Source organism: Hoplias malabaricus, chromosome 11 (assembly GCF_029633855.1).
Source record: "Hoplias malabaricus isolate fHopMal1 chromosome 11, fHopMal1.hap1, whole genome shotgun sequence".
Taxonomy (NCBI): Eukaryota; Metazoa; Chordata; class Actinopteri; order Characiformes; family Erythrinidae; genus Hoplias; species Hoplias malabaricus.
This window is the reverse complement of record NC_089810.1, coordinates 25036980-25061737: the sequence shown is the minus strand read 5'-3', so window position 1 is coordinate 25061737 and position 24758 is coordinate 25036980. Positions and strand designations below refer to the sequence as shown.

At 39.0% G+C, this 24758-nt stretch overlaps 1 protein-coding gene across 4 annotated transcripts in view; it reads left to right on the top strand.

Moving 5' to 3' along the window:
- Positions 1–24758, top strand: part of nedd4a (NEDD4 E3 ubiquitin protein ligase a) — a 38491-nt gene that overhangs the window by 5034 nt on the left and 8699 nt on the right. For 2 of the 4 annotated variants that reach the window (XM_066684683.1, XM_066684682.1), the window contains exons 4-14: positions 75–113; positions 4450–4503; positions 15338–15388; positions 17977–18038; positions 18673–18772; positions 21033–21196; positions 21822–21936; positions 22106–22258; positions 23130–23201; positions 23759–23878; positions 24167–24478. In XM_066684683.1, coding sequence (XP_066540780.1) covers positions 75–113; positions 4450–4503; positions 15338–15388; positions 17977–18038; positions 18673–18772; positions 21033–21196; positions 21822–21936; positions 22106–22258; positions 23130–23201; positions 23759–23878; positions 24167–24478 — 1242 coding nt within the window. Of the gene's footprint in view, positions 1–74; positions 114–3568; positions 4504–15337; positions 15389–17976; positions 18039–18672; positions 18773–21032; positions 21197–21821; positions 21937–22105; positions 22259–23129; positions 23202–23758; positions 23879–24166; positions 24479–24758 lie in introns of all 4 variants that reach the window. The other 2 variants (XM_066684685.1, XM_066684684.1) reach the window with 2 other exon arrangements.

Genomic DNA, 24758 nt, shown 5'->3' with positions numbered 1-24758 from the left:
CGAGGCTCTTTCTTTAGGGTATGTTTTATATTGTGAGAGTCAATGATTGTATTTTTATTATCATTTTCCCTTAGACTTTGGATCCAAAATGGAATGAGGAATTCTTTTTCAGAGTAAGTGTCCACAAACTAATTACATTTCTTTTTGTATGTGAAAGAGTGATTGTCCAGCATTTAAAAAAAACACTGGCATCCTATCATCACTGGAGTCAGCATCATGATTTTATAAGAAGTTCTAGGTTTTTTTCTTCCATGAAATGAATGGGATTTTCTAAAAACACTGCTTTTGCTCTGAAAAAAATAATTTAACATTTACTCTAATTATGTATTTGTTTATTATAATTATATACAACTTGTATAAGTAATAATAGGTGCATAAAACTTTTGAACACTCGCGAAACCCGCAGCACCGCACATATTTAATCTCTGAAAGTTTTTCTTTTTTATTCCTTTTTTGTGCTCATATCTTTTTCTACTGCACACATACAGAAGGCTGAGTAAACAGACTTTAGTTAAATGTTAAACCCGCAGCCATATGGAGGTGATTTATGGAGCTTGGGCTCGATGAGTTGTGGCGACAGTGTGGCTGTTTTGTTTGTTTGGTTTGTCCCTAAGGCATTACTCAAGTAATAGCTAACAATATCATAGTGTGATTACTGTAATGGGTTATTACCTCATACATCACCTGTATCCACAGTGAGTGATGCCTGAAGCACATAGATGAACATTGAATAGTGAAACTGCAGGAGGTAAATATGGGTCACATATTGTGGAACTGAAAACTGTTTATATTTTGTCACAATTAAAAGAGAATGAAGGTAGAATAAAAGCAGATGCCACTGAGAGTGTTTTTGTGTAAACAACATTATAGAGTAATTTACTCTCAATTTCTTAAAAGCAGTAGTGATAGGAACGAAGAATCTGGAAAATCTATTAGTATAATTTTACATTATTTTTTTTATGTTAGATCTTCTCAAAACTATGGTAAAATTCAGTGTCATCAACTCCTCTCATGCATTAACATTGGCTGTAAATTTATACCTTGGCATAATTCACTATTTGAATTAGGGGTGGGCGATATGACCCTAAAATAATATCATGATATTTTAGGGCATATTCATGATAATGATATCCTTGGCAATATGACAAAACAATGAAAAATACTTTTATTAATTTTAAGAACACACTATTGCAACATTTTTTATATAAATATTAATTATATTAAATATGTGTAATGTTTATTAAAAGTATTAAATGGTTTTATTTTATTATAAATGTAATATCAATCAGTAGGTAGTGTCGCAGTCACACAGCTCCAGGGACATGGAGGTTCTAGGTTCAAGTCCCGCTCCAGGTGACTGTGATTAGTTTGGTGTGTTCTCCCTGTGTTCACGTGGGTTTCCTCCGGGTGCTCCGGTTTCCTCCCACGGGCCAAAAACACACATTGTTAGGTGGATTGGTAACACCACCTTCAGGGTGTGTTCCTGCCTTGCGCCCAGACATTCTGGCTAGGCTCCGGACCCACCGAGACCCTGAATTGTATAAACGGTTACAGACAATGAATGATAAATGCGTGACGTTGTTATGTAAACATGTTAGAATATCACAATATTGACTTTTTAAAATCGGTTTAAAATTATATTTCTGCGAACGATACGATATGGCACCCTAATTTGAATATTGATTCTGACTGTTTATTTTGCTTGTGATATGACTTATAGTGTATAAACAACACCACAAAGACATATTAACAATGTGAAACACTGGATTGTCACTAGTGAAGGTTTGTACAACTTGGCACAGCTTGAGGGTTGCTTAAAGTACATATTACAATTAAGTTAAAACAAATAAATATCTTTTTATCACATAGTCCTTCACAGTACTGATAATACACCTGATTTAGTGTATAGAACACTTTATAGTTCCCTGAGTTCACTCAATAGACAGAAACAAACCATACCAATTGTGTGCGTCTGTTGTAAGTGTTTCTGTCTGATTTCTCCTGAGCTGTGTTTTGTATTGTCTGGAATATAATTAGAATGCCAGTGGCTGTTTCCAGTCCTTTTAAGGATAAATCCAGGCTCTGAATTCTTTGTGTTGTTGTGAAAACACCTCACGCAGGTGAGGTACATGCTGGGATGCAACACTCTTCTCCTCCCTCACAGTTCTCTCTTTCCAAGCACTTCTTTAAGCCAGCAGCTCTATATTACACAGGCTTCTCAGAACACATGTGTTCTCTGGGACAGGTCATGGAAGAAGGGGCTGAAGGCTCCAGTTGCTCATAGCAGTGAAGGTTGTTTCTCTTATGCCCACACCCAAATATCTTATGACATTCAGAGAGGCCTTCATTGATGCCATGACATTAAACCCTTGAAACCTGACAGTGAACCAAGTGCTTAGTTAGTAGCCCCTGAATAAATCATTATAGATACTGCATAATTCATAATAATTGTCATGTAATTTATAGTATATGTTCAGTATTTTTGTAGGTGCTAAAAAATTCTTGGTAGTTATGAAATAATTAATACTATATGCTGAGTAATTTGTAGATAGATTTGTAGTAGATACTGAATAGTTATAACCCCCAGGAGATTGTACACCGATCAACCATAACATTATTAACACCTCCTTGTTTCTATGCTCATTGTCCATCTTCACTTCTATGGTCAGGACTACAACAGAACAGCTATGATTTTTGGGTGGTCGATATTTCTCAGCGCTGCAGTCCACACAGGTTCATATCCACATTGTTTTCTGGATATGTTTGTTTGGTGGAGCAGTGACGCAGAAGGGTAAAAAAAAAACTCCAGCAGCCCTGGTGTGTCTGATCCACTTGTGCCAACACACAACACATTGTCACCAAATCAATTACTGAAGCGCTGAGAATGGTTCACCATGAAAATCAAACCTGCTCTTAGGTCTTAGGGGTCTTTTGGAGGTCCTGACCATTGAAGAACAGGGCTACAGTTTGTAATTGTAGAACTACAAAGTGCTCCTGTGGACAGTGGAGCTGAGAGTATGGACAGTGAGTGTAGAAACAAGGAGATGGTCATAATGTTATGGTTAATTGGTGTGTGAAATTTATATTACTAGTTTCATAACAGTGAAGTCATTAAACGTGCTGTATAATTCATAGTATTGTTTTGAATGAGCAGGTGTCTATAATGTTTTTGCCGCTGTAGTATATGTAGCTTGCCATGATACAACGCCAGTATGTGGTGCGATTCAATTGAATATAGTACTAGGACGTGTTGTATTGTTACATCACTTTTAATTATGGAGGTAGCTATATAATCGTACATAGTTTATGTATTTGTCAATTGGAGCTTAGTGAAATCCATAGAGTCTATAAATGACAACAAAACAAACTAAACATAACATCTCCTGGGTGTGCGTGTTTGAGCAATGCTGGACGTGTTGGAGCAAAGTCTGACACACGGCTTAAGAGCTAAAACAGACTCCACACTGCCTTAACAGGACAGAGCTTTTATGAGTCACTGTCCATTTACAGTTTTCTCTCTCTCTCTCTCTCTCTCTCTACCACCCCCCCCCCCCTTCCTTAAACACAGACTCAGATCAGCTGAGCATCAAATCTCCCTCCAGAGTGAAACCAGAGCGGACCCCCAACTGCTTCGTTTATCCACAGCTCACGTTTTACTGTCTTCTAATCCAGTCTTTCTCTCTCTCTTACTCTCTCTCTCTCACTCTGTCACTCTGGGTGATGTTTTTTGTGACCCTAGACACATTGTCTGCTGCTGTAGATCCCAAAGGATCTGATGGCCAGCATTCACTTGAGACTGATTTTAAAATCTGATGTGTTTCATGTATGCATACTTTTATAGTTACTGTTGTCAGCAGACAAGCTTGATATAAAGACTGGATGAAATCATATTTTTTCTAATGTAAAATGGAGCACATATCTTAAATGATATATTCACTTGCACATTTCTTGCAACATTCCACTGTATGGCACTGCTCACTGCATGGGTGTTTCTCTGATAACATGGAAACAAAGTAAAGGGTCTGCTGCATTCCAATCGGATCCATGCTGTGTTCGGTTTGTTTGTGGCTGACTGGCTTATCGTGTCCACTTCACTTATTTCAAAAGTTAAAATGAACTTGGCTGAAGTTTCTTGCCATATGTTGTGTCCACATGTTCACCTGAAATGGTTAAAATGTAAATGGATGCATACACTTAGTGTACATAATACTTTTTTTTAACAGAATATTCTTCAACTATGAAAACAAAAGTCAAACAAATGTAATGTATTCTCTCTGTTTGTGTAAAATGTTGTTTGCAGTTTGATGCTTTAGTTGTTCAAAGAAATGGGGGAGCGTTAAGAAATCAGGAGGAGAGGTTGACTGCTTCTCGAACGTTAATTATCTGGATATGGCATAGTTTCAAAATGAAAACAATTAGAAAAAGTTAATTGCTTTTCTTGTCTTTTAGGTTCATCCAAGGAAGCATCGCCTGCTTCTTGAGGTTTTCGATGAGAACCGTTTGGTAAGTGTTTGTTTGTTTGTTTGTTTGGGGGTGCTTGGTCAGATTTATTTTGGTGTGAAGGGTTTAAAGTGTTGGCTAGAGGGATATGAAACCCCTAGCATTTGTTTGTGGAGCGGTTGAACGGTCTTCTCTGAAGTGATGGAGCTACATTCACTACATTTTGAAGGATTCAATTTGGCTTCTCTACAGTTCTGTAATTATCTGCCATTAAAGATTTTGCAATAATGTTATTTGCAGCTAGTTTAAAGCTTTTACTCTAGGAGGCATTTACTGTAATGAGGGACAAAATCCCATTTAATACACTTAATTTTAGAGGAAACTTTGGGTAAACGAATGTCTGCAAACATTTGGTCATGTAGTGCATGGCTAACTTGGACTTGATGAATGCACCCTTTATACTGTATCTACATTAGTCTAAAACCAAGTAGAATGGGTTAGGTCTTAATCAGGAATAATAAAACTTAATACCTTGACCAGTATTTCACAGGTTAAATTACTGATTTGGAATCGGCTCCATTAAATGATTTATTTTATATAAAGGGCAACAACTGATCCTAGATCAGCGCTCATAACGTGAAAAGTCTAATAAACTCAAACTCAATACCTCACTGCATAAAGCTCTAAAGCCCAGTCGTATTGTTAACTTTGGGTCCAAGCCTAAATGCTGAGCTTCTACCTGTGCCTTAATTTGTAGTGAATGGACAAGCATGCCTTTTTCATAAGCAGCTGCTATAAAACACAGGTCCTGGAAACAAAATATACCCCAGGGTGGCTTAAAAGGCGAAAGTAATCTGTCTGAAATGCTGTAAAAGCTGGTCAGGTATTTTTTTTCTTAAATCACATGTGGATGGCTTCCTCTCTAAATCATAGAGAAGGTTAAACAAACTCCCACATAATAGCTCTAGTGTTCCCTTTCCCCTCTTTTATAAAAGTGAGTGTGTGAAAAAGAGAGGGAGAGAGATAAGCATGTTTCCAGATAATTGTAAAACAGTCCTATTGTTAATAAATGTTACATGTATACTGCAAAGCTAGAAATAATATTTGATGTATTATGCAGTGTTTTTAGCATCTTCAGAAGTATATATATAGATAGTGATGGAAAAATGGATGCAATTGTATTTCATGAAACAAGGGCTGTTCAGTGTGGCCAAAATGTATATCACAGTATATTTCTCAATTTTAGACGATATGATATTCCGATATCAATAAGAACAATATAATAATCACAGAAAACCTGCCAAGAACAATCAAACATGATATTACTGTCAAACATAAACCTCTTGTCTTTGTCAATATTAATATTTTTTATTAATTTATATAATTCAATGAATATTGAAATATTGAAAATGTGTTTAAAAATCATATAACTTTTATTGAAAAGATTTATATTCCAATATATATTGATATAGAATTACTGTCCTGCCATACATGAAGCATTTCAATCTACTGACAGCTCCATTCAAGCATGCTGTCATATCATTTTTAAACTGTTTACATAAACAGGTTAAAATTTAGAAATGTAATAAACAATCTCATAGTTTTCTGATACTAGTCTCAGAATGAGGCATTATAGTGTGTTTGGATATGGGATAATTTCACTTGTTTTGCAGTGAAACGGAGAGGCGTATGAGGTCTGTCAGTAACAGTGTAGTGTCCTGAAAGTAATTTAAAACACTAAATAAAAAGCAATGTGAGGTACCTTTTGTATGACTCTATCATTCATGAGGCCTACTAATGTCATTTTCAATAAATTATTAATTGCATTTTTAATTAGGGGGTTGTTTACTGACCCTGGTGTTTCGGAATATCTCTGCCTTGTGTGATTGTTTCTGATTGATGTTTTGGAATGGCATTGACAGAACGACAGGCTTTTCACTGACAGCAACAGCATGGCTCAAATGACAAGTGAGGTGGCCCTCGTCCATATGGGCAAAGGGGATAGTCCTCTTTTAAGGGACTTATGCTTACTAAAGGCACCTTTTTTGAGGAAGTAGTCAAGTGTCTGTAAAATTGTATCTCTTCATTCATAGAGAAGTGTGATTCGCTTTCTTTTGGCTTACATGCCACTCAGGCATTTGTTGGTGTGTTTTATTTTTTTATTTTTTTATAATGGTGCACAGAAACCCACCAGCAGCTTCCAAAATATTTCCACAACCCAGGTGGCATCCAAGGATGGACTCTGTTTGAGAACCTGAACTTTGGTTTGACAAAGGCTCACACAAAACCCATTCCTCTTCATTTTCTGTAATCCTGTTCCAGCGGGGTTAAAAATATTTGTAGCTCTTGTGGGGAATCACCAGAAGCCGAAGCAGTGCTGAATGAAGAGGCTCAGACTTTACAGCATGTGGACAGTCCCAACACTCCTCTGGCCATAATGCACAGAGGTTTGTTGTTTTTGCAGTGGGGCTGACCAGAAGCTGGGTTTTTAGAACGGGGGGGGGATGGGTTCAAGGCTCTGGGCTCAGGATCTGTTCTTTCAGAACTGCAGAAGGTGCAGTTAAAGTAGTTGATGTTTGCCTGTGGTGTGTTTTTGCAGAAAGGAGGGGAACTTGGTGGGGGTTTCTGCCTGCCCACAGTGGTTGCCTCCAAGATACGCAAAGCCAGAGTGTGCTCCAGCTCCTTAAAGAGAGGCTCACAGTTTCTCTTCACTGTGCATTTGACCTGCAGTGGCCATTAGCGTCAGAGGAACCTCGAGAGGAATGCAACTTGTCACTGGAGCTATTTTGGTTATGTGCAGGCGCTAACGATTGTAATCACGCTGTGGGACTCGGACCAGTTGGTTTGACGCTTGTTTCTTCTTCCAGTTTTTTGTGTCTTTTCCTTTTTCCATGAGCAGCAAAAATATTTTCTTGCCATGCTTTGCCTTTCCTTTCAGTTACACTCAGGATTAGAGAGTTAGGCTGAATGGCGAGGCGTCTGCGCCTCCATTTTGCAGCGAGGAGAAGCAACACCGACCCTCTTTCAGAAACCCTGAGCCATGGCAATGAGGACGGTCTGGGGATATCCTCCCACAACCCTCCGGAGGGCCCTGGTGTCCTCAGCTCATTTCACATGAAAGTGACTCCAGGGCAGCTGGCTGTGGCTCTGCCGCCACTTTCTCAGGATTACGGAAGTTTGCAGCGGCACACTACTGTGTTTGTGCCTAAAGTGAACAGTGGTGCAAGCAAGAAGAGCATTCTGCAGATTTCCTTGCAACCTGGCAACAAACATAATGGGGACACGGAGAGCAGTGTTAGTGCTGGGGATGAAACGGATGCTGGGATTAGCTCTGATGCGGGATCATGCAGTAGCAGCACAGCCAGTGATGTTGGCTACTGCAGCAGCAGCAGCAGTATTTTTGAGTCAGATGTTTTGGAACATAAGGCAGCCCAGGAGAAGGGCACGTGTCGACGGAAGGCGAGAGTTCCTTTACGCCGCTGTTCCTCTCTGGTCATTTTCCCAAGGAGTCCTTGCACCACTCCTCCAGCATCTCCTGTGAGTCCTGTGGTGTCTCCTTTGATTCCTCCTCTCCCTCCATCCAACCGAGGGTCGTTCCAGACCTCGCACCAGCTGCAGCTGTCCACAGCCGATTCCTCACAGGACGAGGCACAGCCCAAGGTTTCCGTGGCCTCTGCAGTGAACGGCTTGCGGCTTTCCAAAAGCAGCTGTCCTCCCATCGAGTTCAGGGATGCCAAGCCCATCCTCCATTTTAATGTCTCAACAGAGCCTTTAGAACAGACTGAAAGGCACTCCAGCATGCCAGTCCACTATGCTAACCAGCCTCCACTCCCTCCAGGGAAAGGTAACAGAGCCATGCTCAACACTGATGCCTCCAGGTCTCAGGAGCAATCAGAGGGACCCATCACAAAACCGTCAAACCGTAATCCAAAGCTGTTCCGAAGCACCTCAGCCTGTGGGCTGCCCACAGGGAAGATTTCCACGGAAAAGAGACACCACACTTGTCCGACCATAGGTAAATCAGACACGCAGGATTTCTGTCGTGGATTACAGAGGAGCATCTCCTTAGAGGTACCGGGATCCAACGCTGAGATTTCGTGCCATATGTTGAACACAAAACAGCTCGGCTCCCTGAATGGAATGACACATGTGCATATACATGTGTCTAGAGGCAGCACTGCAAAAGTGTCCAACTCTCAAACGGATACCTGCCCCAGTGACAAAAAGGATCGGACTCACATGTACTCTGGGGATACCACCACAGTAAGCATTCCTATCCTGGCTTTGAGTTTGTCAGTTTGTGTGCAAAGGAATTAAAGAAGCCAGGTTTGATTTATGAAAATGGCAACGTGAATAAATGTAGGGGAAAGTCAGTTGTGACAACCTGAAATTTTAATCTTAACTTTCCGATAGCAGGAACATTTTATGACTAGCTTGACTTGCTAATGTAGTTTGGGTTGTCCCCAGTTTAAAATTCCTTATGTATTTTTCTTTTATAAATATACGTCTTTATAACACATTTTCATCTCATAGTGAATATAAGATTATGGTTTAGTATGACAAGTAGCACCACCCTTACACAGCCAGGATATTTAGGGATAGATCCTAAGAGACTAGAAATAGTGCATCCATTTACCTTTAAATTTGATATTTTCTTATGTCCAAAGCAACTGCAAATTGTCACGCTCTAAACAAAAACATCCATCCATCCATTATCTGTAACCGCTTATCCAATTTAGGGTCGCGGGGGGTCCAGAGCCTACCTGGAATCATCGGGCGCAAGGCGGGAATACACACTGGAGGGGACGCCAGTCCTTCACAGTGCAACACAGACACACACACACTCACACCTACGGACACTTTCGAGTCGCCAATCCACCTGCAACGTGTGTTGTTTTTTTTTTGGACTGTGGGAGGAAACCGGAGCACCCGGAGGAAACCCACGCGGACACGGGGAGAACACACCAACTCCTCACAGACAGTCACCCGGAGCGGGAATCGAACCCACAACCTCCAGGTTCCTGGAGCTGTGTGACTGTGACACTACCTGCTTTTGATGCAGTAGCTGTCCTTCACATTGTGTAAAAAAGTTGGAGTGGACCAACAGAAATGCTCCACAATTCGTTGGAATAAAATTCCAATTCATTGAGAGTTGATGCTTTGCTTTGATGCATTGTGATTAATGGTAAATTCCCATATTTAATGTGGCATAGGCTTTATATTCTCATATTTATCTCTTATCTGATGTAGATAACACTAACCAGTGTTGCTCATGTGACTGGCATTGCTCAGTAATATTTAGTGTCTGGTAATGACTAGTAGACATGTAACTTAACAAGTCCATGTGGACAAACATTCAGAATTATTGGCTCACAACACTGTAATAATTATAGAAGCTGAGATGTGGATCAGATTACACTGTATTTTTCTAGTTTCCCCCCCAGACTGTGTGTGTTTGCACACATGTGATGTAGAGCTGGGGTTTGTTTCTCTGTTTTTATTATTCTTTTAGCACTTAGGGTAATCCATTTAACTGTTTACCTTTGGGCTAATTATAGCCATGGGGCCAAGAGGGGCTCCAGCAAGACTATTAATACCAGCACCAAAAATACTCGGACTGTCTCCAGATAGTCTGACGCCCAGCGACTTTTAACGCCACAATTTGAGAAGAGCGCTCATGGCTCTCTGTCAGCTGCTGGGGTCTGGGGTGTGTTTGTGGAGGTGGCAAAGGGATATGGGGGTTGGGGGTTTACTGCATGCATTGCTTTATTCAGAGTGAAAGTGTGTTCCTGTCCCAGTGGGCTCTCTCTCTCTCTCTCTCTCTCTGTGCAGTTATATAATCTCCTTTTAAATGTTAGACTGCATGCAGGATGGTCGTGTGACGCTTGTGTTTTTAGGCCTAGGCTGAGAGTCATATGCAGAGAATGACATGCTCGTAACCAGCAGATTTACTGAATTATTTTTGTTTGACTCAAGTGTGTGACACATTTTCACACATTACTGGCTCTAGAATCTGGAGCTTGGTTTACTTTCAGAACTAGTCCTTGGCTGGGAACCTCTGCTTCATGGCCTTTGCTCCAAAGAACATCCTTTAATATGTATAACATCCTTTAAGAACATAAGAAAATAAATCAGTTAATGTGGCGATCTGAACATCCTAACCCATGTCAATGTTTTGTAATCGTTACTGGAGTATCTCAGTGACATAACATACTTCACTGAAACTTTTGCACATTTATCTGTTTGAGGAAATTACGGCTGCTATGACAACTTACTCATAAAATTAATTCAAAGATTCATAAAACAATCTATCTAGCTAGCAACCTGCTGGAAACTAGTTATTAATTAGGCAAATGTTGTTACATGACGTTAAAAAAAACGATATAAATAGGAATGACATTAAAAACATATATTTCTGTTGTCTTGAAGTGAGTATGTATTCGTGTATTAGTAGACAGCACTTTGCAGTCTTCCAGTTTGCAGAAGAAGACTGTGAACTGGAAGAAAGCTAAATGCTGTCTACTAAGGGTGACTCACTGACTAGGCATAAGTACCTCATACATAGACAGAAATATCCCTTTAATAGGAATATGATGTTGAATGTAGCATAGACATACAATTTCAAATGCACAAATTTTTACTTTTACTTGAGTAAATTTTTAGATGGATAATTTTACTTGTACTTTAGTGGAATTTTTTCAAAGTAACAGTACTTTTACTTGAGTAGAATATTTTACTCTTAGTTATATATAGTACTATAATATAGTACTCTTTCCACATCTGGCTGTGGCTCATTCTGATTTAGAGAAACAGGTGCTGAAAATGATCATTCTGAACAGGCTATTAAGACAGAGGGAGAATGCTACTGTGGTGTTGAATCCTTTGTTGTATTTTGACCAAAGCATGTTACAAATGTCTCATTAAACCCCCAGATCTGTGTTCACTTGTGGAAAAGGGGATAATACGCCCTTTAAGAGTGTAGGATCAATATGTTCTTTGGAGAGATTATTTTATTGGCGCCAGCTTTCTGTACAGAGCAGTCTCTTCTCTAAGCTCAAATATTTAGCACCTCATTCACACTTTTACCAGGAAAAACCAGACAAGTGTGTATGTGTGTGTACGTGTGTATTTATGTGCGTGCATTTGTATGTTATCTGTACTCGCAAGATTGTGTGTATGGAACTCTGTTCCAGTCTCCTAGCTTCCAGCAAGTTCGTTCCAGCACCTTTCCATCCACAGCAGGATAGGGCACACCACTGCTATTTGTTTTCTGAAGGACCCAGTACAATCACTGTGCTGTAAATAGGTACCAGATGACTCTGTGTGTGTTATTCTGCTGTAGCCACTGTGTTGTGGAAGATGTCCATCACTCAAGCTGGAAACATTTCTCCAGTCTCTGCAGTGATGGAGGCTGATTGAAAAAGCTTTGAATCATGTCCCATTATAATAATTACCCTCCTCCAAAGAAGTTTAGAAATAAAAACAGCTGTTGTATTTTTCAAGCATTTTCAATCAATATCATATTAAAAGCCTGAACCTTTAGGTTTTATTTAGAAAATGCAGCTCAGAATGATTTATAACACACAGAGAATAAATGAGAAAGTAGCAATGTGAAAAATGTATGGAATGTAAGGAATAACTAATAAAAGGTGGAAATTGTTGTACAGGTGCACCTATTTGTTGTATAGTGATAGTTAATAATAGGTGTAAAGACTGTTGTACAGCTGTTGCTCTGTATAAATTTTTTGCCTTTTCCAACCTGCTCTTCAATGCTAAGGACCCGCACAGAAGTAGTGGATCATTCTGCTGGAGTTTCTGAACACTGGTGTCCACTCACTTAAGACGCACCTACATTGTTGGTTTACCTTCTAGATGTAATATTTGTCGCTGCACAGTTTGTGTTGGTCGTCCTCTAGTCTTTAATCAGTGGACATTTTTGAATAGTGGACTACTTAGTCCAGCAGTGACAGTGAGGGGCTTAAAAACTCTAGCAACACTGTTTTGTCTGATCCATTCATACCCTAACACACCACCGCCACCACGTCAGTGTCACAGCAGCGCTGAAAATGATCCACCACCCAAATTATATTTGCTCTGTGGTGGTCCTTTGAGGGTCCTGATTATTTGAAGAACAGTGAAACAGGGTAAGCAAAGTATGTAGAGCAACAGCTGGACTACAATCTGTAGTTCTGTAGAATTAGAAAGTGCTCCTGTAAGATCAGTGGAGCTGATAACCTGAGTGGTGAATGTACAAACGAGGTTTTGTACTGTTATGGCTGTTCGGTGTAGATAAGTTGGAGTGGACCAACAGAAATGCTCCACAATTCGTTGGAATAAAATTCCAATTAGATTTGTAGAGATACGGTCAATAAGCCACATGCACACACCTTTTGGAGAGCTGTGATTATATAGTGTGTGCACCATGATAACAGAGCTCTGTTGCTAGTTCTTAAGCCCCGCTTGAATCTTTGAGTAGTGAGATAATTTAGCTCATTGGTTTAGTATAGTGCCGGAGAGTCATCATTTCAAACAGAAGACCAAATGGAAACAGACAGGAATCATACATGTCCCTCAGTAATCAGGAACACTTCTGTCTGCACTGAGGTCTTTAAATTTGTGCTTCAAAGCTTTGGCATCCCTGGGCTTTTCCCTCTTGATTTATATCCATGTAAACCAGGCTGAATGGCTGTGGATAATTACACAGAGCATTTTTCTGCAGTTGTTGTTGATTTTCCTTTAAAAGAAATCGGCCAACCGCGCACTCTGATAAAGTCTGGGGGAAATGTGAGGTCATGTGCTCCATGTGGACTGTTCTACTGACCTTCATGGATGTCCTCTACACTAGTTTCTCTTATCCAATTTACAATAGATGTTGGAATAGTCAGTGAGGAATTCAGTGCATTCAGCAACGAATGAACATTAGTGAGGTCAGGCACTGATGTTTGAGGATTTTTGAATATCGGCTCATCCCAAAGGTATTGTATGAGGTTCCATCACTCCGCAGCATGCAGTTCCACTGCACCACATTATTTCACCTTCACTTCACATTCCTCTTGTTGTGATGCTTAGCTATGGGCATTGTGAACATAGGCTAATGTGCAGCTGCCCCAGGTTATCACTTTTTGTTTCATGCTCTTCTGGGAGATTTCTAGATGAAAACAAATATTCACACATGGGTGAGCCTAGATTCAGTTGTTATTATAAGTTGTGTTTACAGACATGTGGGACTTTAGGGGTGGTTTCCCAGACAGGGTTTAAGCCTAGTCCTGGACTATATCTTTGATCCAATGTAAAATCACAATTCAAAAAAAAAAACTATATACACATACACTTTCTCAGCTCTTGTTCTTATTGTGTTTCTCTCAGCCATGAGCTTTCAGGCTTTTTTTTTTTTTTGACACCAGTAGCTGAATATGTGGCTCTTCTGAGCCAAGGAAACTGAAGAGCCTGCATTCCTGTTGCTTTGTGGTTTGACCCTATTTCTCAGCAAATGTGTGCCTGCCCTGGAAAGAGAAAACCAAAAAGGGAAAGGACAAGTGAGAGAAATGGGCACAGAAAGAGGGCAAAGCATTAGTTTTTTCATGTCAAAGAGGAACTGCCTCTGTGATTAAAGCTATGAAAAGACTTGTTTTTTTCCCCCATGGAACATAATAGAGATGTGTTTTGTAACATGTTGTGTGAGTTTTTTTAGCATCTGCTTATGTACCACCAGTTTGTTTTTAGATGAGAACAAAGAAAGACATTCTTGAAGTGCAGGAACCTGGCAGGAAGAGGCGCTAACACAGTTAACACTTGCCATTCTGCCAAACAAATGGTTAAACTGGAGTTTAATAATAGCATAGACCTGCTGAGAGCTTTATGCCAAAATTTGAGACTCACAAAGCCACTGGAAAGTAGAGCTTCAGCTGAGGAAAGAAAATGTCTTGCCTGGCCTCCTCCTGCTGTTCATTACATCTTTTGCAGCAGTTCTAGCGGCACTCGGGACTTATTTTGATTTGTAAAAGCTCTCCCAGCTTAACTGAATTCACTAAATTAAACCTTGTACAGTTGTCTGAAAATGTGCAAAATTTGACAAATGACCAAATGTCAAAACACGTTTCAGCACATACAAAACCCTTACTTTTTTTTTACTGCCGGAAAGGCTTTTTGTTTGAATTTTTGTTTATAAAAAGTCAATAACAATATCAATAGTGTTAGTTCAAATTTGATTTTATGGTCTTTTATTTTATATGAAACACAACAGTTGATGTTACTTTCTTAGTCACTGACTGACAACCCAGTACTGGAACTCAAATGCAAAACTTTTGCCACACTTTGTAATTACAGCTAATGTTATGAGATTTTATTCCAAGTCATTTTGTAAGTATTTCTACTGGTCTGACTGTTCTAAATTTGTGAGCAGGCAAAGTGTTCAAACAACCATAAAAATGTATATCTGTTAAAATGAAGGCTTTTTTTGACAGGACTGGACCATTTAACATGCAGAGGGTTTGAAATTTATGTGAGATTTCTCATTTCAAAGTATATCTTTCTGCATGCTAATATATTCTGTAATATTCAATAAGCTAACTGAAGATGTTTATGGAATGTTTACAGTAATTATGGGAAAGCGTGCCAGAATATTGTGTATCAGGTAACAGACAGAGAATGGACTGTAATGGAACACGTGACCGTTAAACCCCCACCTCTGGAGACAGCAGTTCACAGAAGCGATGGAAAAATAGACAGTGACCAGCATGAGAGGCAGCAGTCATTTCAAGAGGGAGAGATTGAGAGAGAGAGCGATTTTGTGTGTGTGTGTGTGTGTGCGCGAGTTCGTGTGAAAGGAACAGAGTTATTTTATTTAAATTAAAACTGTTTTTTTTATTTTTGTTTTATCTTTTATCCTTCTCCTCAGACAAGAGATGACTTCCTGGGGCAAGTGGATGTTCCTTTGCACCAAATACCAGTGAGTTATTATAGCACAAATAAACTTCACATTTTCACACATCTATATCCTCTTTAATAGTAACTAATTTTTAACTCTTGTTAGAGCAATATTTAATTTTAAAATGTATGTGCTTCCTTTAACCATCCCATATTCTGGCCCACATTCCACTCATTGCCAGTCACACCTGGAACTTGGCACACTTAGAGAAGAACACTGACCTCCCAATTTTGTTTATTTATTCATTTTATTCCCTTATTCTTTTTATTGAAGACTCAACAGCAGGAAAAAAATATATAAATCAGCATACAATTCAAGTAGTTATACAGTCATCCGTTCTCTCACATTAGTCAAAGAGAGACATAAACACCCAAATATAGATTAAATTCACAAACAGTAAATAAATAAACACACACAATGAGATGGATAAAATTATTTAAAAAAAAAAGATAGATTAAAAAAAAAACACAGATTAAAGAAAAGTTTAATCCTCCCCCTCTATAAACTCCTCAACTACTACCTCGGTAAGATTTTTAAAAATAAATAATAAATGGCTGCTATATCTCAAAATTTATTGGCAGAACTCCTCAGGCTAAACTAAAAAAAGGCATTTAAACAAAAAGAAAATTTTAGGTAAAATGTTCATTTTCAAGCATTGAACTCTGCCGACCAATGAGAGTGGGAGGCTATTCCTTTTCTGAACATCGGCATTCAATTCTTCAATCAAAGGAAATTTGCAAAGGGAGGGGAAACAACGCTCTAAAACAACAGAAACGTCTCCCCACAGCAACCCCCGCCCCACATCCCACCCAACACACAACCATCTTGAACATTCTTCTAACATTCTGCTAATCCCTATATCTAACCCCCAGCTTGCACAGCTATCCACAGCATTGCACACAAACTTAAGTCATGTGTTTATAAATATTGCAAAGTGTAAACAACTCAAACTCTAATAATGTTAAACATTCTGAACAGAACAATTTAACAAGTATTTTTACCACAATTAACCACCCAGAAACCCAGGAACAGTCCCTACCAGCACTCCTGGAAAAAAGTCGGAGCTGTTTCTTGCATGTCAAAAGTTATTGGATGGCCTTCAAAGGCGACTCGCAAATGCGCAGGAAAGACGAGCCTGAAATAAGAACAAATTCTGAGAACAAATTAATTGTCCTGGAAGTTATGAAACAGGATGATGAATGCTCTGGGCTTGTTATTTGAACCTTCATTAGCCGTCATGCAACCCAGCCTGTGTGCTCTGTCCAGAAGACAATGTCGACAGAAGGTCGACATTGGAATTTCTCAGCACTGAAAACTTCAAAAAGGAGATAAGTTCGTAAAGACCATGGGATTGTCCCCCCTCTATTTTTTCAGGAATCCCTATTACACGAAGATTAGTTCTCCTCAAACTATTTTCCAAACCGTCCAATTGGTCCAGGAGTTCAGTATTGTGGGCTCGGAGAGATTCACATTTATTTACCAGTGTAACAGTCCTGTCACTGTGGTCAGATGCTGCATCCTCTAGGGCTTTACTGCTACCTGCATGTGAGTCCAGAATCTGTTTGATGGAGTTTAGTGAGTCCTGGATTGGTTGTAAGGCCTTGTTCAGTGTGCTCATGTGTTCTTATAAAAGTGATTGTTCCAACTTTTTTAATGCTGCTAAAAACCATGATGGAGGCACATTATCATCTGCAGCTCATCTTCCTCTGTTGGTTTTGCTGAATGGAAACACTCCGGGTACTCTGAAGGGGCAAAACTATGCTCGATAACCGACCGAGCATTTCCCGGGGTAGCTGCTTTAGCCAGAAACATTCGCTCAAGGGCAGGAGTGTGGGTTCCAGAAGTAGTCTTCAAAGTTGTTTTCTCTCTCAAATTGCATGTTGTTTAATGTTCCATTACACTACCATAACTTATCTCCTACTTGTTACTAAATAAAAGTGTATAAAATGTGCTTAATTATATTAAAAGGTGCACAATTTTCAGGAGCAGCAAATTGGCTCTGACATAACCCGGAAGTTCAGTTTGGTTTTTTTTTTATTGACCTGCAGTGTCACTGTATTAGCTAAATTTAGAAAAATATGTGGTTACTTTAATCTCCCAGTTTTGGAGCATTGTGTGACTGAGGGAGACGTACCCAGCAGCTGGAGTTAAAATTGGACTAAATTTGGTTGAAAATTTCCTTTTTAAGGTAAACTACAATTTGAGAATTCATTTTTCCATTGGAGAGTTTACTGTTTTTAGTCAGTACATCATGTCATGAGTTTCACATGTTCTTATTTTAATTTTCTTATGAAAACTAACCCAAAATATGACCCCACATTGTTTAAAAAAAGTTTTTTGTTTGTTTGAGCTTTGGCCAAATTTCCAGCCGAATTCTGAGACCCATATTTAGCCTAGCGTCGTGTACGGCGCTGGTGCTGTTGTGTAAATGACTCCTCCATCATGCTCGCAGTGGTCATTGTCAACATAACCGTAAATATATACACAGTCAGACACATGCCACTGCTGATGATTTTTATATGGAGTTACATAGTTTTGCAATAAGTTTTTCTTCCATTTATATATAAAATGTATATAAAATTATTAGAGATTCTCTTTTGTTGTTCCAGACAGAAGCACCGGGCAGCGAAAGACCATACACCTTCAAGGAATTTCTTCTGCATCCGAGAAGGTTAGCAGTTTTGCTTGTTAAATAATAAGGTAATTTTTTGTTTGTCAAAATTGACCAATAATAAGGTAAATTTTGTTTGTTTATACACACTTAAAAATTATAGTTCTACAAGTGTTCTTTAGTAAAGAAATTGGTTCTGTATAGAATCCTGAACAACTGAAAGGAGGAGGTGTTTGATTGTTCAGGGTTTCTTCAAATTGATGGAGAAGGTGATATACATTGTGCTGTTACAATAGAAAAACCTTATTTGGTGCCATATAGAACTCTTTTCTAAAAGTGCTATATAAAGAACCATCTATAGCACAATTCTCCATCAATCTAAAGAACCCCTGCACAATCATGCAAATGATTCTTCAAGTGTTCAGGTTTCTGTATAGAACAATTTCCTTAATAAAGAACTCTTGTAGAACCATCGTTTTTAAGTGTGCAGATTTTATTGAGATCCAGGACTGATGTTGGATGATTAGTTTGGTTCAGATTTGTCACTGCAACAAAGAAAGTTCCATTGCTCCACAACCCAGTGCTGGGGGGCTTTAAACCCCTTTAGCTAACACTTGGCATTGTGCATGGTAACCTCAGGCCTATCTAAGATTGATCCCTGATCCTAAGATTTTATTCATTTCCTTTTGTTCAGCCACAAGTCGAGGGTGAAAGGTCACCTGCGCCTGAAAATGACCTACCTACCGAAGAATGGCTCAGAGGAGGAGCAGACCGAACAGACAGAGGATCTGGACGTAAGGCTCTCGCTTGGATTATATTATGCTTTTGTTTAATTTTCTCTCTCATATCGGATCATATCTGGGCATGTCTAAATTACAGTAAACTGCACGGAACTGGATCTGATCATGTTTCATCTGGACAAAGCTGCAATCTGAAGTGCCCTCACTGCAGTGTCTGTGAATGAGATCTGTGTTTTAAAATGCAGCTAATTTAAATAATTAGCATTTCAGTGTTCCATGAATATCATTAAATAACATCTAAATTTCCTTCCATCAAACCCACACTGCTGGAGAATTTGGCAGGGCTTTGTTCTTGTGTCCCTGTGATTAAAAATTGAGGTTTTGTATTGCGGGATTTAAATCAGACCTAAAGGATCCATGCATATCACCAATTCCAGTTCCCTGTGTAAGAAAGTACTCCATCTGTTTTATTAAAGTTCAGAGAGTGTTTCAGCAGAAACTGCAAAAAAAAAAAAAGTGTTTATGTGGAGAGTGCTTGCCTGATTGAATAGCTGTTCTTATGCATGGTTTTATTCAAACTCCACCTTCAGCACACTGTGTCCCAAAGTCCAAAGTTATATTTGGGAGCATGGCCTCTGAGGGAGAATCCCTGCCGGCCCCAGCCAAGATAGACCCCACTGCTTTCAACCTTTAAGTCCTTCAGGAGTGAGCACTAACCAGGGGGCTGTCATATTATAAAATACATCAAGTGCGTAGGATTGAGTTTGATATTGGGGGGACATATTTGCTGAGTCAAAACCCACCCCATGGAATGGTATGTTATTTTTTTAATATTTTTTTTACAAACTATGCAGTGCAACAGTGTGCAGTTTGGGACACAGCCAGAGACTAATGTTAACATGTATGTTTAGAGCGCTTTCTCTAAGTCAAAAATCAAAGTGAACTTTATTGTCATTTAGACAACACACAGCAGTGCACAGCTAAACGAGATTACGGTTCTCTAAACTCTAATGTGTTAGGCAAAATAAGACAATACTAAGACATAACCTGAACACAGCTAATATTAAGGTTCACTAACTCTCAAATCCTCCTGTGTTTCCCTAACAAGGGAATCATCTGTAATTAGTCATCATTGTTATCTGTTTTGCTCGTTATTGACCTTAAGCCCAGAAGAAACGAACTTTATAAACCAGACTTTGACAGAGACCAGTGAATCTGATAATTGGCTCTATGTTTGAACAGGCACCTTAACAAAGACTGAAAGAAGACGCACTTTCTAAATAAATGTTTGCGAAAATAAAGCATATTTTTCGTTCCATAAAATTGTCCAATTTTGTGGGGGACGCGTTCCCCCCATCCCCCACAGTTCCTATGCCAATGAAATAGATTACAGGGCCATTTAATTATTCAAATAGATCATATCTTATTTCTAGAACTGCAAATTTAGAATCACATTATAATTGTATTATATATATGTATATGTGGTGTGTGTGTGTGTGTGTGTATTCAGTCATTCAAAATGTCGTCATGTTTCACAGGTTTGGTTGTTTAAATTAGATTTGTGCTGTGTGCTTAAGAAACATTGAGTTTGAGCTTGTATTCTTTGCGCAATATCACTCCAATAAAATCCTCAGCCAATCAGAAGGGGTTATGGACATTTAATGAAATTGTAAAGGATGCTTCTGTCCCCTTATTCATTGGTTGAGAACAATGCAGGGAACTCACCCATATTTCCAGCCTGTTTCAACATTGACATTGTCAACAGCTTCAGGTCATGAGGAACGGAAGTAACAAGAATTTAAAATTTTTGTTAAAGAGCGAAATGTTATTTATGTTGCAACATGTGGCTAATAAATGTTATTGGTGTGTTTCATGCATATATTTTAGTCCATAGATATCATGCAAATAAGAAAAAAAATCTGTCATAAAAATGAATGAGCACCAATATTAAATAGTTTGTGCTTTTGTGCCTTTTAGTAGACAAATACAGTCTCTTTCGAGTTTGTTATGATCTTGTTATCCTTCACTTAGTATTGGCTTCAGTGCAAAGGTGAACAAGCAATCCTCAGGCACCAAAAATTGATTTGACTATGTATGCAGTAAAAAGAAATGCTTTGTAAGTTAGATTTTTAAACACATTAAAACATGTATTGTTGTCACTGTACAACAAACTATGTCTAATGCATTTAACCAATCCTTGATTGTGACCAAACACCTTCCAATCCTTGTTCTAACCGTAAGGCCACAAGACTTAACCAGACTTGCGCACACTTTCTTCACGGTATTTCTTTGATGGTTTGCACTTGTGTTTCAGCCTGGTTGGGAATTCCTGGAGAGTCAGGAGATGTGTGGACCTCGACTTTCACTCCAGCTGCCTGCACTGCCCCCTGGCTGGGAGGAGAGGCAGGACAACCTTGGACGCACTTACTATGTCAACCATGAAAACCGGACAACACAGTGGCACAGACCCACCATACAGTAAGACCAAGCTTGAGTATCCACTGAAACTGAAACAACTCTTCTTTTTTGAAAACACCATCTTTAGAATGAGCTATTATTTAACTCGTTGATGTTGATTGTTTTGATTATAATATGAGCAGCTACTCAAATTCTCTAAAGCCTCATAAAAAGAAATGCATAGTTACCATATTTCACCACACTGTTCAAGGGAGCAATATTTAAGGATAGATGTGTTTTAGCACAAGCTCATTTATTTTACCACATTTTCTGTTTGTTTCTTTTGAAAATTTTTATTTTTTTGTGTTTGATTTGTGTTTCTGGCCTATACATGAGATAATCCTGTTGGCAAAAACAAGCACATTTGCAATGGGCTTATTAGTGTGCATTGTACTTATAAATAAACACAACTATATTATAAGATGTGTTTAAGCTCATTTCTGAATAAGTGTATGCTAGTCTAATATATATTGTATAAGGCTGCCCCCTGCTGGTGCACTACATATTTAGAACTCTTAATGTAAATATTTAGATTGTTTTGTTGTTGTTGTTTTTTTAAGTGGAACAACTTACTAATAAACATATAATGCCTTATAATTTTCAGTTATCTAATAAAAATGTTTCTTATTGTAACTGTGTGGTGTAGGGACGTTCAAAGGGAGGCGGATCAAAGACAGAGCACACACAATCAGCACCCGTTCATCACACGAAGACAAATCTCGGAACATGAAGAGAGTAATGACTGCAGAGAGTCACCCGAGGTGTGTACACATACAAACACATTACTTTTTATATATGCACATGAAATCCCTTAGAGAAAAAAGCAGATGTGCACAGACAAACACACTTGGGGTTTTTATAATCTGCACAATTGGCTCAGCTGTTGGGCTTGGCTCAATGTTTACCATATATATATTTGTCTGTGTTTAGAGCTGGGAGATTATCACTGAGGATGATGGTACTCTGTACAGTAGTCAGAGCCAGGTCTCTCCTCCTCCTCCTCATTCTCCACTGGAATACACGTCATTCTGTGAGGAGTTCGGCAGACTACAGACCGGCAATGAAAGACGCACTTCACTCACAGTGAGCGCTCGCACAAACACACACGCACACAGGCAACCTTTATACCAGATGGTCATGATTTTACAAAAAACAGTACAATTAATTGGTAAACATCTGTTTGTGTGATCAAATTGAAAATTAAGCTGTCTGTTTATATGTGTAAAGAATGTAAAGAGAGAAATAACATGTGACAAAATTGTAATACACATTGTATAAAGAAAACAGATCTGAGAAAATCTGTAAACACTGACTTACTATTATATCCTCAAAAGGATTATGATTCTGCGACTATATATTTGTATTTAATGGTTATAACACTGTGTTTATTTGTTTACACAGCAGGCGCTTTTCTTGATCGTCTCCCAGACAAAAATCACAAAGGGTAACCATAGTAACATCGAACAAAGTTTGGGTGAAAACAAAAAAAGATCTAGATTTAGTTCATGGCTTTATAAAGTTTATGAACTTTATGGAGAGTGCATCCTGTCCACAAATAACACCCATTTGGGCATAAATATATATATATATTTTTTTTTAACACACCCACACACACAATGGCAATATTAGCCTTTATACATTTCACATTGTTAACATTTGCACATGCTGACAGTTTATTTTGCTATCTTTTATGTATTTTAATATATAAACTGTGAAAACCCCTTTCACAGTTTAATATTGCACTGTTCTTTGCCCTTGCATCTGTAGTCTCCACAATATATTTTTATTTTATTTCTGTATGTCCTTATAGCTTGTTATATCCTTTATTTTTTTTACTTAATAAATCTTCTTTTTATTCAGATTTTAAAAACACGAACATGCAAATTTCAGGGTGGCTGAAGTAGATTGTGTGCGTGTGTGCGTGTGTGTGTGCGTGCGTGCGTGCGTATTTTAGCCCCAGGGTCATGGCAGTCGGAGAGGGAGTACCCAGATGCTTACTGTAGAGGAGCACCCTGTCCATCCTGTGGTGAGTCACGTTTATGATGTCATCAGTAATTCCTCTAGTGTTCAGAGGTCAATAAGTAAAGAAAGTGTTGGAGTGTTATCTGATGTGAAGTGTTTTATTGTAGAGAAGCTTCTGAACTCAGATTCAAGTACAGTGGTGGTAAATAAAACTAGGGATGTCATGTCAGAAACACAGCATTTTAAAATAATGGGAAATATTGTTTACAACTAAATGAGAGAATATCTGGTTCTTTCCACCACCACTATCATCAATTCAGACTCTTAAGTTGTCTATAGAACATAGGGGTTCACAATTTAGTTGTAAAGAAATGTATATAAATGTTCCCCTTGATATATCTGAGTGTATTTACAAGAGTTGAAGGATGCAGGTATGTTGTTTATGTGTTATTTCCGTCTCTGAAGCCAAAGTCTTATTTTTTATACCAAACATGATTTATCCTTTTTCCCAAACTTTCAAGTTTCTTGTATTGATGTATTACTACTAATAGTTACTAATACTACTAAACTAATAGTAATTGCTAAACTAATAGTAGTTTCACCCTCCCTCCCTTTCTGTAGATGTTGCCCACTACACCAGGTCTGCCCCCTGGATGGGAGGAGAAGCAGGACAGCAAAGGCCGAATTTATTACATCAACCACAACAGCAGAACCACCACTTGGACCCGGCCACTCGTCCAGGTATGTGGTGTTCAAGAAAACTATAGCTATATAAAATGTGATACACCATGCCTAATCCCAGAGGGGTTGTGGGACTGTGAAAATAGATTCTCTGCAATGATTGACCCTTTGGGCTGAGTGGGAGTGCTATTTGTAATCCAGAACTAAGCATCCAACAACCATTTCCTGACCTCCCTTATGTTTATGGAGTTTAGTAAAACATCCAGATATGCAGTATAGGTGTTCTCCTGAGAAAGTAAACAAAGTGAACAAAAATGTACCTGCATCTCTTTCTTCCTCTCTCTGCAGTTGATCCAGTCGTCTGATGGAGCTATGTCCACTGCTGGAGCAGGAGGAGCAGCAGGGTTTCGTTGTCAAAGCCCCACAATATATGCCCCTCCACTGCTGTCCCCTGATGCCTCACCCCTGCACTCCCCAGCACCTATACACTCACCTGGAGCACATCACTCCCCTGGCCCCCAGCACCCGAGTAGCCCTCATGCTCATTCACACACTCACACCTTTGAGTACGCAGGCTGCATGCCCACTGGCTGGGAGGTGAGGAGTGCGCCTAATGGACGGCCCTTCTTCATAGACCACAACACCAAGACCACCACATGGGTGAGAAATTTGACACAGTTTTTTTTGTCAGTAGTGAGTAACAATTAGCATAATTTCCAAAGAGCCTCAGTTACGACATACACATCTACATATAGTGAAATATATTTATGCCTTTGATTTTTGAGCCTAATTAAACATGACCTATAAGTGGGAAAGGCGTATCCTTCACCATGTCTCTCACATCAATCTGCTCCTGGGGATTAACAGAGGTAAACAGAGTTGCAGTGTGAAATATATGGGCAGAATGTTTTGACTTACAGTATTGGCCATCGTATGTGTT